This window comes from Bos indicus x Bos taurus, chromosome 26 (genome assembly GCF_003369695.1).
Source record: "Bos indicus x Bos taurus breed Angus x Brahman F1 hybrid chromosome 26, Bos_hybrid_MaternalHap_v2.0, whole genome shotgun sequence".
Classification (NCBI taxonomy): domain Eukaryota; kingdom Metazoa; phylum Chordata; class Mammalia; order Artiodactyla; family Bovidae; genus Bos; species Bos indicus x Bos taurus.
Window position 1 is genome coordinate 33437058 of NC_040101.1, and position 16905 is coordinate 33453962.

A 16905-nucleotide genomic window follows, 5' to 3' on the forward strand; every position below is an offset into this window, starting at 1 on the left:
ATTATCATTAACGCTCTTGTGCCGTCTGGAGATCAGGAATTACAGGAAGGTCACTGGAGGGTAATCAAGGGCAACATCAAGCACCAGGGCCAGGTGCCAGAGAAGATGCCTCTTCCCCTTCCTGCCCCCTCCCCTTCCTGCCAGGGCAGCGGCTCAGGGAGAAAGCCCCAGGGAATGGGGAGATGGCTGGGCCACCTGTGCACACTGACAGCCCCCGCCCCAGATCGCAGAGGCCGTGCAGCTAACCCTTCTGCCTCCGTCCTCTCTCAATGCTCCCTCACTCGGGCTGCCCTTTGGTGGCCGACCCGGCTGATTTCACGGGGAGCGGGGCGCACGAAGCCCCTCTGCCTCCTCCCTACCCTGAGTGAGCGATGAGGGGAACGCTGGAAGGCTGGCCGGCTGCGGGCCGATGGGGGGTAGTTCTCACTTCCCCTCCCCAACCGCCCGGGGAGCAGGTGCCGGGGGCCGAGCCCCGCCGGCGAGGCGGGCCTTGTGGACACGCCCTCTCGGCGAGTCCTCGCTGCCCCGCAGGAGGAAGCGCCAGAGCCGCGGCTGGTGCTGCGCGGAGCCGGGCGCGCCGCTCCCGTCCTGCGCCAGGGCCGCCGCCGAGCCCGCTCCGGCCCCGGCCCCCGCGCGCAGCGAGCCGGGCACGGAGGACCGCGGCCGGCGGCATGGCAGCCTCAGGTGCGTAGGCCGGACGCCGGTCCCTCTCCCCCGCCTCCCTTCCGCGCGCCCTCTCGCCGCCGCCGCCCGCCGTCCGCTGTCTCCTCTCGCTGTCCCCGGCTGCTCCCTCGGCTCGGCGCGGGATCTGTGTTCTGTTCTTTCCTCTCTTCTTGTCGCAGACTTCCCTCCCCAACTTTCTCACGTTCCCCTTCCCAAGCTGTTGCGCGATTTTCTTCGGCCCCTGCCCTACCTTCCCCTGTCCCTCATCTTCTGAGTCTCCTTTTCTCCCTCTAGCACTGGCCCTTGAGCTTCTGAGGGTCGATCTCCCTCTTGAACTAACTCTGTGAGCCAAGAGTCAAATTTAAAGAATGTGGAGAGCCCTCTGGTCTCTCCGCTGGCTAAATGCTTCTCTTCGGATCCTATCGGGCCAATAGGGGGCGCTCAGACAGTCCGAGTTTGGAGATGGGCTTTGGGCCGCCTTCCTTAACCGGCTTCCTCTTCCTTCCTGGGCTTTTTTTTTTTTTTTTTGTCTAGAATTTCGGTAGGACTCTAGGAACACCACTCCTTTAGTTTTACTTTTCTTATGTCCTTGTCAGAACTTTGGGGACTGGGGATAGGTGAGGGTAACTGGGTAATCTACCCATCAAAAGGTGCCAGGAGTCTGTTCTAATTAGCCTTGGGCTCCCTTCTGGTCCATAAAGTGTACCCTTGGCAAGCCTCTCACTCACTGAGATCCAGAACAAGCACAGTAATGATGATGAGAATAGAGACAACCAATGAGCATTAACTATGCAATGGAGTGGATATTGTGCACCTAAATATGTCCTCACTGGTGACCAGGACACCCTAATCTCTGCTCTCAAGGAGTTTATAGTCTGTGAAGGCAAGCCATAAGTACAACAGGGAATTATTAAATGAGAAGATTAGAGTTACCATGTTTGCAAGTGCGTTTACTAGTATTTTTCCACCCCATCTTATAATGTTTTAGTAGAGATAACATGTGAAAACAGGATGTAAAATCTTCTTGAAAAATAATATCTAATTGGCTGGGAGGACGTGCTACATTTGGAGAAATTGTGGGCAGATGCTAGAATGAAGGGCCAGCTCTCCCCAGGTGCCCTGAGATAGTCTTCTAATTGTGACTTGAAAGAAAAGGCCAATCAACGGTGACAGTTCCCTTAGATTTGGTGATGCAAACTTCGTATTTAAGGGAATTGGGAAGGTAGCTAACCTTAGCCTCCTGGTTCTCTAGCTGGGCACTAGAGGTTAGAAGAACTTGTACTATGAATAAGGTAATAGTAGGTTCATAGTCCACACAATCCATTTGAAAGCCCGTGCAGAGTTAACTGCTGCTGCTGCTGCTGCTAAGTCACTTCAGTCGTATCCGACTCTGCGACCCCATAGACGGCAGCCTACCAGGCTTCCCCATCCCTGGGATTCTCCAGGCAAGAACGCTGCAGTGGGTTGCCATTTCCTTCTCCAATGCATGAAAGTGAAAAGTGAAAGTGAAGTCGCTCTGTCGTGTCCGACTCTTCATGACCCCATGGACTGCAGCCCACCAGGCTCCTCCATCCATGGGATTTTCCAGGCGAGAGTACTGGAGTGGGGTGCCATCGCCTTCTCCGGCAGAGTTAACTAGAGGGAATCAATTCATTCAACATATATTTATTGCAGGCACAGTTCTAGGTGTCAGGTGTATATTTAATAAAGCAGACGTAAGCCATGACTCCTTGAAGCTTATGGAACAGCGAGGGAAGGCAGGCAATACACTGAATAAGGAAAGTGCCATGTGCCTGCGTGCTTAGTCATGTCTGACTCTTTGTGACACCATGGACCATAGCCCTCCATGCTCCTCTGTCCATGGGATTTTCCAGGCAAGAATACTAGAGTGGGTTGCCATTTCCTCCTCCAGGGGATCCTCCCAACCCAGGGATTGAACCTGTATCTCCTGTGTCTCTGGCATTGGCAGGCAGATTCTTTACCACTGAACCAGCGGGGAAGCCCAAGGAAAGTACATTATGTGATGGCAAAACAGTAGAGAGGTAAAGGGGGTTGGAGATACATTTTTAAAGGAAGCTGCCAGGTTAAGTCTCATGGAGAAAGGGGCATCTGAGCAAAGACCTGAAGGAGCACAGGAGAGGAGGCATGTGGGGGAAGAGGGCTTTAGGCAGGGAAACAATAAATGGGCGGATATGACATATTTCTGGAACAGGGAGCAGGCCAGAGTGGCCACAGTAGGTGGGTGACTGGGGAGAAGTAGGAGATAAGATCAGTGATGCTCCCACCTCCGTCTATTGCTAGGAACAGTTCCTGGGCTGCTTAGACCAGGAAATAGCATACTTTGGGTGGAGAAAACCACCCCCGACCAGTGTCCAGTAGGCATGGCCAAAGGGGCTGGAATTGTGTGCTTCTATTCTTACAGGGATTCAAGCCCAGTGGCCAAACCTGGGCCCATTTATGGGCTCTGTAGTGTCTGTAATCTCTTTATGTCTGTAATGGTTAAAGCTGTCAAATCTTCTTGCCATAAACATCCTTTGTGGTGAGTCACCACTCCAGTTTCTGAAAGTGGAAGACTTTCTGAGGTCTGGAAGTACCGGGTCCCATGGTGGATGGCACACTGGTGGGAGTGGTGAGACTGTCTCTCTGTCAGGATGCTGTAGTCTCTGGAGCCATCCAGGCCACTCTCCTATGTGTCTTCCTCTTTTTCTCCTCTTCCTTTGCCTCTTCGCAGGGTTAAAGAATCATGGGTTTGATCCCTGGGTCGGGAGGATCCTCTGGAGTAGGAAATGGCAACCCACTCCAGGATTCTTGCCTGAAAAAAATCCATGGACAGAGAAGCCTGGTGGGCTACACTCCATGGGACTGCAAAGAATCAGACACAATTGTACAACCATCATCACAGTCAATTTTAGAACATTTTCATTACCTCAAAAAGAAATTCCATACGCTTCAGCCATCACTCTGTTGTTCCCTCTTCCTCTCTAGCCTTAAGTTCTACTTTCTGTCTCTGTAGATTACATTTCCCTACTCTGGACTTTCATATAAATGGGATTATATATTATGTGGCCTTTTGTGACTAACTTCTTTCACGTTGTACGTTTTCAAGGTTCATCCAAGCTGTAGCATGCATCAGTACTTCGTTTCTTCTTATGATCCAATCATGTGGTCTTCTTCAATTCCCTTCCACTGGAAGGATGAGCATTAGTTTCTTTCTTTCTTTTTTTTTTTTTTTTTGGAAATGCATATTTGCTTGTTGAAATTGAGGAGAATCTTGACTGTCTGAAAAACACTTGGAAAATGAGGTGAAATGAAATGGAGTCAGCCTACCCTGGAATATTCTGCAGGCTTCTGATGATGTCTGTTGTATTTACTCTTGAGAGAGAGGAAAGAGAAGCCATAAGTGATTTTCCCAAGTGGCCAAGCCTGGTTGAGTGAAAACTAGAATCCTTTCCTCTGTGTATCAGCCTCTAGGTATTTGAAGAAAGCTCTCATACCTTTTTCTACCCCCACAAGGCTTCTCTTACCTCTAGATCCTTCTTCCATTCCTGGACTTATAGGACAAAAGAGCTTGAAGGGACCTAAAATTTTTTTGTCATGTTACCTTCTGTCTGATCCTCAAAGTCCCTCAGTATTCCTGTGAAGTCTCTAAACTTGAAACTTTCAGAGTCTGGAAGCTCCTCATGTTGTTTCCAGATCTCTCCCTATTCGAGTCGCCTTCCTTGTGTCACACCCTGCTTCAATATGGTGCCCAGATTCAGACTCGGACTCCAGGTTGGATGAATGGAGTGGTCTGGGCTGGATAGTTTGAGGAGCTGCCAAGCTCTTTCTTCTCAGGTCTTTTCTGGGGTGGATTCTTAAAAGGAAGCTGTCTTTCGGTCACCGTGTTTCTTACCGCCACTGTCACTCCCTGTTGCCACCAGCCAGCCCTGCCTCTGCTGTTCTCCACTCCTTTCTCCGTTGATAGCCAGTCCTGGTCTCTAAGCTCCTCAAGGATAGAGATCCTTCCTTATTTCTGTCTGGAATTTATGGACTCCTTATTGGCTCATGTATTTCATTTCTCTAAATAAACAAACAAAAATGAAGGAAGGATTTGGCACGTGTGAAGAAGTGACTTATGATTAAAGGAAGGGACTCATTGAAGAAAAGGGTGTCCCTACGCATGAGAGAGAGTCCCCGACAAAACATTTAGTCCCAGCAGGTTGTGGAAGGACTTTGACTTCCACTTTGGACTTTTCTAGAATTTCCCCAAGTTTCAATTTCAGCACCAGAGTGAAATTCAGGAAGGTGATAGATCTCGTTGTCCTCATTTACACTGAGGCAAAATTGCTTAGACAGAGTATATTGGTCTGAAGTCACACCAGGAGTTGGTGACCAAGTAGGTTGTGATGTTAACTAGCCTGAGGTATTAACCACTTCCTTCTCAAGTACTAGCATACCTCATTTTATTGCACATGGCTTTATTGCGCTTTGCAGATATTGCGTTTTACTTTTGACGAATTGAAGGTTTGTGGCAACCCTGCATCAAGCAAGAATGTTGGCGTTATTTTTTTTTTCCAACAGTGTTTGCTCACTTCCTGTCTCTCTTTCACATTTTGGTAATTCTTGCAATATTTCAAGCTTTTTCATTATTTACTATATTTGTTATGATGATTTGTAATCAGTGACCTTTGATTTTACTATTGCAAAACATGGTTAAGGCTGAGAGGGTAGTATTTTTTAGTGATAAAACATTTTTAAATTAAGGTATGTACATTGGGATTTTTTTTTTTTTAGACTTAATGTTCTCACACAGTTAACAGACTACACAGTATAGTATAACTATAACTTTTATATGCACTGGGAAACCCTCAAATTTGGGAGACTTGATTTTGCGGTATTCGCTTTATTATGGTGGTCTAGAACCAAACCTTCCATGGGGTCACGAAGAGTCGGACATGACTGAACGACTTCACTTTCACTTTTCACTTTCATGCATTGGAGAAGGAAATGGCAAGCCACTTCAGTGTTCTTGCCTGGAGAATCCCAGGGACGGGGGAGCCTGGTGGGCTGCTGTCTATAGGGTTGCACAGAGTCAGACACGACTGAAGCAACTTAGCAACAGCAGCATCAGAACCAAACCTGCAATTACTCTGAAGGATGCCTATACTTTCACTCAAAGGGGGTGAGTGAAATTTAGCACCAGAACCTCAGGAATGAGACATTTTAAGTAGATTTCCATTTAGAAGAGTCTAACTCTGGGAAAGACTAGAGATCTCTTCAAGAAAATTAGAGATACCAAGGGAACATTTCATGCAAAGATGGGCTCGATAAAGGACAGAAATGGTATGGACCTAACAGAAGCAGAAGATTTTAAGAAAAGGTGGCAAGAATACACAGAAGAATTGTACAAAAAAGATCTTCATGACCCAGATAATCACAATGGTGTGACCACTCACCTAGAGCCAGACATCCTGGAAAGTGAAGTCAAGTGGGCCTTAGAAAGCATCACTACGAACAAAGCTAGTGGTGGTGATGGAATTCCACTTGAGCTGTTTCAAATCCTGGAAGATGATGCTGTGAAAGTGCTGAACTCAATATGCCAGCAAATTTGGAAAACTCAGCAGTGGCCACAGGACTGCAAAAGGTCAGTTTTCATTCCAATCCCAAAGAAAGGCAATGCCAAAGAATGCTCCAACTACCACACAATTGCACTCATCTCACACTCTAGTAAAGTAATGCTCAAAATTCTCCAAGCCAGGCTTCAGCAATATGTGAACCATGAACTTCCAGATGTTCATGGTGGTTTTAGAAAAGGCAGAGGAACCAGAGATAAAATTGCCAACATCCGCTGGATCATGGAAAAAGCAAGAGAGTTCCAGAAAAACATCTACATCTGCTTTATTGACTATGCCAAAGACTTTGACTGTATGGATTACAATAAACTGTGGAAAATTCTGAAAGAGATGGGAATACCAGACCACCTGATCTGCCTCTTGAGAAAACTGTATGCAGGTCAGGAAGCAACAGTTAGAACTGGGCATGGAACACAGACTGGTTCCAAATAGGAAAAGGAGTATGTCAAGGCTGTATACTGTCACCCTGATTATTTAACTTATATGCAGAGTACATCATGAGAAACGCTGGGCTGGAAGAAACGCAAGCTGGAATCAAGATTGCCGGGAGAAATATCAATAACCTCAGATATGCAGATGACACCACCCTATGGCAGAAAGTGAAGAGGAACTAAAAAGCCTGTTGATGAAAGTGAAAGAGGAGAGTGAAAAAGTTGGCTTAAAGCTCAACACTCAGAAAACTAAGATCATGGCATCTTGTCCCATCACCTCATGGGGAATAGATGGGGAAACAGTAGAAACAGTGTCAGACTTTATTTTTGGGGGCTCCAAAATCACTGCAGATGGTGATTGCAGCCATGAAATTAAAAGACACCTACTCCTTGGAAGGAAAGTTATGACCAACCTAGATAGCATATTGAAAAGCAGAGACATTACTTTGCCAACAAAGATTCGTCTAGTCAAGGCTATGGTTTTTCCAGTGGTCATGTATGGATATGAGAATTGGACTGTGAAGAAGGCTGAGCGCCGAAGAATTGATGCTTTTGAACTGTGGTGTTGGAGAAGACTCTTGAGAGTCCCTTGGACTACAAGGAGATCCAACCAGTCCATGCTAAAGGAGATCAGTCCTGGGTGTTCTTTGGAAGGACTGATGCTAAAGCTGAAACTCCAATACTTTGGCCACCTCATGCAAAGAGTTGACTCATTGCAAAAGACTCTGATGCTGGGAGGGATTGGGGGCAGGAGGAGAAGGGGACGACGGAGGATGAGATGGCTGAATGGCATCACTGACTCAATGGACATGAGTTTGAGCAAGCTCCAGGAGATAGTGAAGGCAGGGAAGCCTGGCAATCTGTTATCCACGGCGTCACAAAGAGTCAGACATGACTTAGCAACTGAACAGACTCCTTAGAAAAGTGGTATAAATCACTCATATCTACATAGTCAGGCAATGTACTGTTGCTGCTTTCCTGCTAAGACAATCAGTGCTCTGAGACCCAAGTTTCCTTCTTAAGGGTATTTCTTAAGTACCTTTTAAGGGTGCTCTCAGAAATCACTTTCTTCCTTCTTCGTCACTCTTTAGCCATCACTTGTCAACCCTGTTGAAAACATTACCCCTTGTTTCTCCATCACTAATGTATGGGACCACAGCCAGCCTCTTCTGAGACCTTACTCTCCTTCTAGTTCTTTTGCACAAACTATTGACATGATATTTGCTAATATATTTGTCTCTGTGTGTATGTGGAGGGAGGGTATGTGACTACAGCTTCTTACTTTTATACTTTTAAGTAAACCCTGAGCACAGCATCACTAACTTTGCATCCTTAATACTGTAATGAAATGTAGTCTTGCACACTGCCTACCTGATGGGCCATATTCATGCCCATTCATATACAATTACCCTTTACATTTAGAAGAACATTTGCTTCTTAGTATAAAACAGCCACGTAGGGAGGAGGAGCATAAAGAAGACAGATATATTTGGATGTTAATTCTGCTTGTTCTCAGTATGAGCTCCATAGTTATGTAGATTTGCCAATTTTATTCCTTTTGTAGTTCAGAAATTATTTTTCCATCGAGGTTCAAAGAAATATTCTACACAGAAGAAAAAAGATTCAATTGGCAAAGATTTCATTTTATGGAAGGCTGCACCACTGATACATTTAAATTTTGTCCTTGATCTACTTAACTCTGGAACCAGAGTAAGCATTCCTAAAAGGGACTGTTTTATTCCAAACTGAGGAAACAGACCATGTTCAGAATTGAGTTTGCTACAGAGCTACAGACATCCATGGTGTCTTCAGAATTGCTGACTTTTATTCCAGTCTCAAATTGCCTTCTTTTAAAATTTGCGCACCTTCCCTTCAAAAGGACTCACAGGCTGATGCTGTTGTTCCTACTGGAAACCTATTGGGTTTTATATTAGTACTGAATGAGGGGCTCTGAAAAGAAACAGCACATTTTTGTTTTATTTACTGTTTTAAAAGATTTGGTACTGTCATCCTGGGGGGATATCAGAACTGTGTTGGGTTTACATTTTATATGTCATTATTTTTATTTTGAATATGGAGATGGATGGGGCCAGGAATGGGACTTCCTTCCATGATGTTTTCAGAGCTGAGAAGCTCAGGTCTTGCCCCAGTCCTACCTCTGACATTGAGATAAATGTGGCCCAAGGATGGCATTTAATTGTGCTAATCCACAACTTAGATGAATCCCATTTCACAAAATTCCCTGCTTCCATCTCTGAGTGGGAGGAGGGCTCCCTATTGCCTTGTAGATTCGTAGGTGCTTCTCTGTGCTCACCCCTTCCAAATCCCTTAGAATAGTTCATTGAATTAATGGGAGATGAGGACTCACAAGTGTTACGTTAAGAGCCAAGCTTCTTTGAACTTCCATAATGGAAAACAAGAGTTATTGCTCATAAGATTCTTGACAGAATTCCTGATGGGAGGTAGCAAGTAAAGTCGGCAAGAGGATGGGATAGGAAACCAGGGGGCAACCTGAGTTTCAGTCCGGACTCTGAACTAATTTGCTGAATGTAAATTTAAATAAATTCCTTTATCTTCTCAGATGAAGTATATCTTTTATCTGTAAATGAGGAGTTTGGGATCACTTTGTGATCCCCCAAAGATTCAGCACATCTCTGAGGCTTTGGACTCCGTTTCTGGCATTTGTGCTTTATTACAGGAAGAATAAAGCCTGTGTGACAGACCATGTGGTGAGGGGCACCTTATAAAAGACACTGTATAGGTCAATGTGTTAGTTCAACCATGGTTACCTTTACGTTAATGCACTGTTTATATTACTGGAAGGATAATGACACCGGCTGCCAATCACTTGGTATTAGGAGAAGGCGATGGCACCCCACTCCAGTACTCTTGCCTGGCAAATCCCATGGACGGAGGAGCCTGGTGGGCTGCAGTCCATGGGGTCGCTAGGAGTCAGACACGACTGAGCGACTTCACTTTCACTTTTAACTTTCATGCATTGAAGAAGGAAATGGCAACCCACTCCAGTGTTCTTGCCTGGAGAATCTCAGGGACAGGGGAGCCTGGTAGGCTGCCGTCTATGGGGTCGCACAGAGTCGGACACGACTGAAGCGACTTAGCAGCAGCAGCAGCAACCAATCACTGAGGGTTTACTACATGCCAACCACTATGCTCAGCAATTTACATAAAATATTTAATTCTCACAAAACACTGATAAATATTGCCTTTATATTGCCATTTACAGATAAGTACATGAGGTTTAAAAAATGGAAGCAACTTGCCCAGGGTTTCATGGCTACTACTTCAGAAAGCCAAGATGCTAAGTCTGGCTGCCTGATTCCAGGTCTGTGCTTGTAACCACTGTGTTTGGGAAAGCTAGGTTCTGGGGATCAAACTGAAAGTGTTAGGCGCTCCGTCATGTCTGACTCTTTGTGACCCCATGGACTGTAGCCCACCAGGCTCCTCTGTCCATGGGATTCTCCAGGCAAGAATACTGGAGTGGATAACCGTTCCTTTCTCCAGGGTATCTTCCCAACCCAGGAATCAAACCTGGGTCTCCTGCACTACAGGCAGATTCTTTACCATCTGAGCCACCAGGGATCAAACTGCCTTGGTTCAAATTTTTAACTCTGCCACTGGGGCTCTTGGGTAAATTACTTATTCTGCCATACCTCAATTTTCTCATCTTTAGAATCTGGCTAGTAGTGGTACCTTGGAAGTTTGCTGTGATGGTCTAATGAATTTTCTAGGCAATAAGCTGGAATGTAGTAAGCTCTAAGTAAGTGCTTGCAGTTTCTTTCATCATTGTCATCCTATACTACATCAGCCATTTGCAGGAGAGGATACCAGCAGAAGCAACAGCGTATGCAAAGATCTAAAACAGCATGGGGTGTTTGGACAATGGCAGGGAGGCTGGAATGGTAGGAACACAGGCTGTAAGTGGGAAAGAAGTTGGGCAGATATGCTGGGGGTGGAGCGTGAGAGATTGTGGGTTCCAGGCCCCTCGTCTGGATGGTGACTCTTGCAGGTCATGGGAAGCCCTAGTGGGAGCAGGCATGTTAACATGCTTCCGTGTCTCCTTCTTGCTCAGGGATGCCGGGAGGATGCGACATCCTCATCGTTTATAGCCGAGATGCTGAGGAGTGGTGCCAGTACCTCCAGGACCTTTTCCTTTCCAGTCGGCAGGTCCGCAGCCAGAAGACGCTGACTTACAGGCTGAGCCCCAAGACGTCCTTCTCCGCCGAGGACCTGAGCTTCTTTCTCCATGTGCGCTGCGTTATGGTGCTGCTCTCTGCAGAGCTGGTGCAGTGCTTCTGCCAGCCAAGCTTGCTGCCCCTGCTGCAGAGAGCCTTTTACCCTCCACGCCGCGTGGTGCGGCTGCTCTGTGGGGTACAGGATAGCGAGGAGTTCCTGGACTTCTTTCCAGACTGGGCACACTGGCAGGAGCTCACCTGTGACGATGAGCCTGAGACTTACGTAGCAGCTGTGAAGAAGGCCATTTCTGAAGGTAAATGTCTCTTCTGGAGTACAGATATGCAAGCCCTGGAAAAAATGACCCATCCAGGCCTCAGGCATTTCAGGCGAGATGTTGTGGTGTTAATGGTCATCATTCCTATTACAGACTGAATCTAGACCTCACTATGCTAAGAGCCCCAGTCGTATTTACTGGTTTAGAGCAGACTATTTCTGGGATGGGATTGTCCCATCCCAGAATAGGGTAGGTTAGGTCTCCTGGATAGGGTAGAATAGGGTGGGTCTCCTGGACCACAGGAAAGAAAGATGACACTTTTCCTTGGGTTCTGTGCTAGGATAAGCCCTCTTTTTAGAATTGTCTACACCTCAGAAGACATTGGACAGAGACTCCAGCCTAGACGGCAGTGGGGGTGGGAGTCTGAGACTTAGTTTGGTGGGGATGTGAGGACTATGACTTCCAACCTTCCTGTTGCAAGGCACTTCCATTTTTTATCATCAGGTGACCTTAAGATTTTGGTTGAAAAGGTGTCACTTTTGGGTAACATGGTTATAGAGAAACACATGCCTTCTCTATTTTCCACCAGCCTAGTTTCTGTCCTTTGCCTTGTTTCTCCTTTTCAAATGGGAGAATTCCGAGCCTCTCTGCCAGGACTAATGACTTCAGTGGCCCCAGGAAGTATGACAAGTGCTCCGATTAGCAGTACCGGAAGATGTGCTCTGGGATGGACGTGTGTCACAGCTTTTCTTCCTCTTTTTGATTTCTATTTTTTGCTTCACTGTGAGCTATGAGCAAGCTATGTGTTTATCTTCTATTCTCTTGCCATTTGAGCTCTGATACACCTGATGCCAGCAAAGAAACCTGGAAAATAATGGAGCGATGTAACTATGCTCAGTTATCCCTGGTGTGCCTTGGGCATTAAAATTTGACTCATCCACCCCATGTCGTTTGATTTGTGAATCAAGAATTCACAAATTCTTAGTGACCTTAAAAAGCTAGTAGAGTTCCTAGATATTTTTATCCCAGGAATGGCCTGCTCCAAACCAATAAGTATGACCAGGTGACCTAACACAGTAGGATCCCAGGCCATTCTGTAATATAAATGACAAGTGTGAGTGTAGAAGATGTCTCACTTGAAACTCCCGGGACCTGGATTTTTCCAGAGTTTACTTATCTTTACTTCAGAAGGACACAAGGATAGAAAAAAATGCATAATTCATACTTGCACGATTGTACTTCATTGGTTTGAGGGGTCTGCTGAAACTTACAGAGAAGTCAGGTACAACTGGTTGTTGCAGCGGACGAGCTTCTGTCACTGCTTAGCATGAGCTTATGATCTGGTGGGCAGGCTGCTGTGACCCACCTGTCCATCATCCCACACACCATGGCTGTGTTGTTACTGTACTGGCCTCATGGTGTGTGCGCTAACAGACTGGTCTTTCAAATACTACAGTGGTATTGTTTTTAAAAATAGATGCTAAAAGGGATTCTCTGACTATTGTTTGGCAGTGTCTGATGTTCAGATGCCTAGATAAATTGATCGCTTATAATATTATACTTTTCACTAATGACTCTGGCTCAGTGTGCTGTGAGCCCTTAGCTTCAAGTGTTTCAGAAGGAATGACATGTTTCACAGTGGTATTTCTGTTCTGAAAGCAAATAACCTCTCATCAGAAAGAGATATTTTAAATGGGAGATTAAAACCAACTGCTTAGTGGAAAATCTGGGTGGTTCAGAATCAATGGAAATGTAGGGACAAATGGAATCATAGAAAACTGTATGAGGCAGGATGGCTTGTGCCTCCAATGTCATTTACTTATCTGATATTAGATTTGTGAATTTGGGGATTAGAGGTCTCTGTGTGGGGAGGCTAGAATGGCTTAGGTTTGCTTTGGGAATGGCCATGGCCATCACCCTCAGTTGGCCCAGAAATGGGGGGCTGTATCTCTGATTTTTGTGCTGAACAAGCTTTCTTAACAAACGGAAGACTTAAAGTCTAATGTTGTAGCAAAAATGAGTGACGACACTCTATTGCCTGGCTCCGATGCTAACTGAATGCCCAATATTGGGCAATCTATGTAGCCTCTTTGGGTTTCAGTTTCCTTTTTTATGGGACTTCCCCAGTGGCTGAGCCTGTAAAGAATCTATCTGCAATGCAGGAGACCTGAGTTTGATCCCTGGGTTAGGAACATCCCCTGGAGAAGGGAATTAGCTACCCACTCCAGTATTCTTGCTTGGAGAATTTCATGGACAGAGGAGCCTGGCAGGCTACAGTCCATGGGGTCACAAAGAGTCGGACACGACTGAGCATCTAACACTAACACTTCCTTCTCTTTAAGAGGCGGGCTTACACTTGTTCTAAGACACTTTCCAGGGCTGAAACCTATGAGTCCCTTAGGCCAGAGAGTCTCAAATACTTTTGAAGCACCACCATCTTGTCCTATTTCATACCTGCTTTGACTCCCCAGAAGCTTAGAGCTAAAACAGTGTTTAAGGATCAAATTATCCCTATGCTATGTTTCTGGTATGAGTATGTCCTTAGTTATAGTCTGTATAACTTGTGATAATTTATTTTAATATCCCTGTTGTACACATGAGGTTTTCCTAAGGTAGTTCAAAATAAAAGTCAAAAATAAAATTTTCATACACCCCACTAGTACAAGCTGGCCCAGTCCTATGAGAAATAAATACATGAAACTTATTTCTTTGACTTCCTCTGTTAAAACAATTCCAGTGGGAGACATAATGGAAAATTGATAATGGGGATGCACTAATGGTAGAAACAATAATTGTGGGGTTACTGATTGTACAGCTATTAAAAGCTACAGGGAGACACATTTCAGGCATCTTTCTAATAACTGAAGTGTGCAAAGATGGGATGGGTGGCCCTTGGAGGTGGTAAGTTCCACATCACCAGGAGTGTGCAAGCAGAGACTGCCTGTATGGTGTAAAAGGAATTCATCTTTGGAACCATGGTTATACCATGTGACCTTCACAATCTTTGATCATAAAATTCTCTTACCTTAAGTTTCTGGGGTTTTTTTGCTAGGGAAACATGTCTATACTGAATCCAGTCTTCCTCCTTCACCAGATTTTCCTGGGGTTTCTAATTCCCAACTGAAGAAATATTGGTCATATTCCTACTGTAACCCCAACAGAAAATAGCAGGGAAAAAGATTTCAGTTCATAATCTATGTAACCCTTGAAAACAGTAAAACTCCAAGAATATTTATATACATATATATTTTTTAAATTTTAAGGTCTTTTCTGAGAAAACGTGATGAAATGAAATTTTTATTTTAAGGCAGGGCAAGAAAAAATTAAACATCAAACTCTCTCTGTATTTGGACCTCTCCTCCCCTCCCATGTGTACAGTGGGCATCCGCATTGCGCATTGACCCACGTTAGCCTGAGTTTCTCAGGAATGGGAGTGCCTGCTCAACCATAAAGATCAATTTTTTCTTTCTTCTGACACTAACAATGTAACTTAAAATAATAGTGTTCTTTCCCAGCTTTGTACAGGGTCATGATGACTTGTTGCTTGCTTTGTCTGTGCCTACCTGGACCATGTATCCTTGATGAACTTTATGTGAAACATCAGCATGTCATTTTGATGCACAGTCCTTTGTCTCAAAAATGTTTGTGACTGTGCCTTTGACTTCTAGCAGGTAGGAGAGTTCTTAGAGCTTTCTGAGAATCTACTTGCTAGGTTATAATCCTCCATATGGCTCAAATAAAATTCTTTTTGTCTTCTTAACTTGATAATTAGTTGAATTTTTGTCAACAAATATTACTACTTAGTAAGATATTCATTGAGACCATTTAAAATTTAGGCTAAATTTTAGACCACTTAAAATTTAAAATAAGGCTTAAAGATTAAAAGCTTTAGAGAATAGAACTGGTAATAGAAGTAATAATTCCAGAAACTGGGATCGATTGTGGTGGTTGTTGTTCGTGTCTAACTCTTTTGCCACCCCATTTACTGTAACCCACTAGGTTCTTCTGTCCATGGGATTTCCCAGGCAAGAATACTGGAATGGGTTTCCATGCCCGCCTCCAGGGGATCTTCCCAACCCAAGGATTGAACCCACATCTTCTGCATTAACAGGCAGGTTCTTTACCACTGAGCCACCAGGGAAGCCCTGAATGAGGTTACAAGTAGTTAATTATACTTTCTCTTGCTGCTGTGTTATCTAAATAAGTACTTCTCAAACTTTAATGAGGGTGGGAAGACCTGGGATTCTTGTCAATATACAGATTCTTACTCTATGAGTCTGGATGGGACCCAAGATTCTGCATTTCTAACAAGCAACCAGGTGATGCTGATGCTGCTGGTTAGGGGTCTGCTGAAAACTGAGCTAAGGTCTAAGTCACCCTTCCTTTGTCAAGTCAGTTGTCTTGTACTTCTGTTATGCCTGGATCATTTTCTCAGATATCTACTTTTCTGGAAATGAAGGCACTATCTCATAAGGTTGACTCCTGGACCAGTGTTTACGTATAAAATAAGACCAGTGTTTGGTGCTTAGGCCAGTAGACTTCAGGATAGGGCTCTGGAGTTCTCTTCCTGGTCCTTGACTCACAGATTCAATGTTAGCTCTGACAGCTTTCAGCCTCTCCATTTTCCAGATGTAAATGGTCCTGACATCGGAATGGGGGTATACTTCCATCACAGTCCTTACTGCTTCTTCATTTAACAGGCGTGTTGATCATAATTACTATGCCACTAAAAATGTTTGGGAGGTTTTATTTCCTACCCCCTCTCTCCAAATTTGTCAGTCACCTTAAAACTGAGCAGATGTTTTAATTATAGAGGCTTCAGTGTGTCGTAACAGCCAGTTTATTTCCCAAGGCCTTCATCTGTAAAATGATGGGGTTGGACCAGGTGATTGGAAGGTTTCTTCCAGTACCCCAGCACTGTAAGATATCATTGTGAGTTTTCTGGGCAAATTACCCAGAACCTTTTAACCTGTTCAGTTTAGTTCCAAAATGTTTGCAGGGTTATATACCCAGGGCATAGAAGACTGTACTATTGTTCTGAATTGTTTGGATTTGTTAGGTGATTATTTTAAAATAAGGAAGTGAGAAAAACCAGGGTACAGCACCGAAATTATTTCCTCTTTTTATAGGCGCTCTGTTTTTTTTTTTTTTTTTTCAGGCGCTCTATTCTTTACTGCAAATCTCATTGGAATGTAAAAATAGATTCTGTTAGTCTGTGTGGGAGAGGTCTTGATGGGTAACACTGAGTTTTATTTCAAAAGTTCTCATAATTTAGTGTGTCCATATTTGTGTGTGTATGTGTTGAGGGGGAAGGGAAGCGCTGAACCAGTTCTTCCAGTATTATTCAGTATTACGTTGGAGATCTTGTCTGCTTTCTTATATGTATTTTCTTTTTACCTCCCCTATCTTTTCTCATGCCCTTTGTGCTTCTCATGCCCAGAATCATCATGAATTTTGCCTTTTTCACATGGGGAAAATTTAGAGGGATTTGTCCACATCTGGCCTTCCTTTGTTGATATTAGTATTCTAATCTGATTGTTAAACTGGAGTTTAAAAGGAAAACAATTGAGATACAAATACTTTTAGCTAATCAGATGGATTCCAAAGTCTTCTCCCAGATTTAAAAAGGAACATTTTCTTTTCTGAAATAAAATACAATTGACCCTGGAACAACATGTGGGTTAGGGGTACTGACTCCCCTGCCCCCACCCATGTAGGCAAAAATCTTTGT

At 44.5% G+C, this 16905-nt stretch overlaps 1 protein-coding gene across 2 annotated transcripts in view; it reads left to right on the forward strand.

Annotated features, from left to right (window-relative positions):
• The first annotated feature begins 356 nt into the window (after nucleotides 1-356).
• PIK3AP1 (phosphoinositide-3-kinase adaptor protein 1) overlaps nucleotides 357-16905 on the forward strand; it is a 123332-nt gene continuing 106783 nt past the window's right edge. For both annotated transcript variants that reach the window (XM_027528516.1, XM_027528518.1), the window contains exons 1-2: nucleotides 357-684; nucleotides 10797-11213. In XM_027528516.1, coding sequence (XP_027384317.1) covers nucleotides 372-684; nucleotides 10797-11213 — 730 coding nt within the window. In that variant the 5' untranslated portion in view covers nucleotides 357-371. The remainder of the gene's footprint in view (nucleotides 685-10796; nucleotides 11214-16905) is intronic.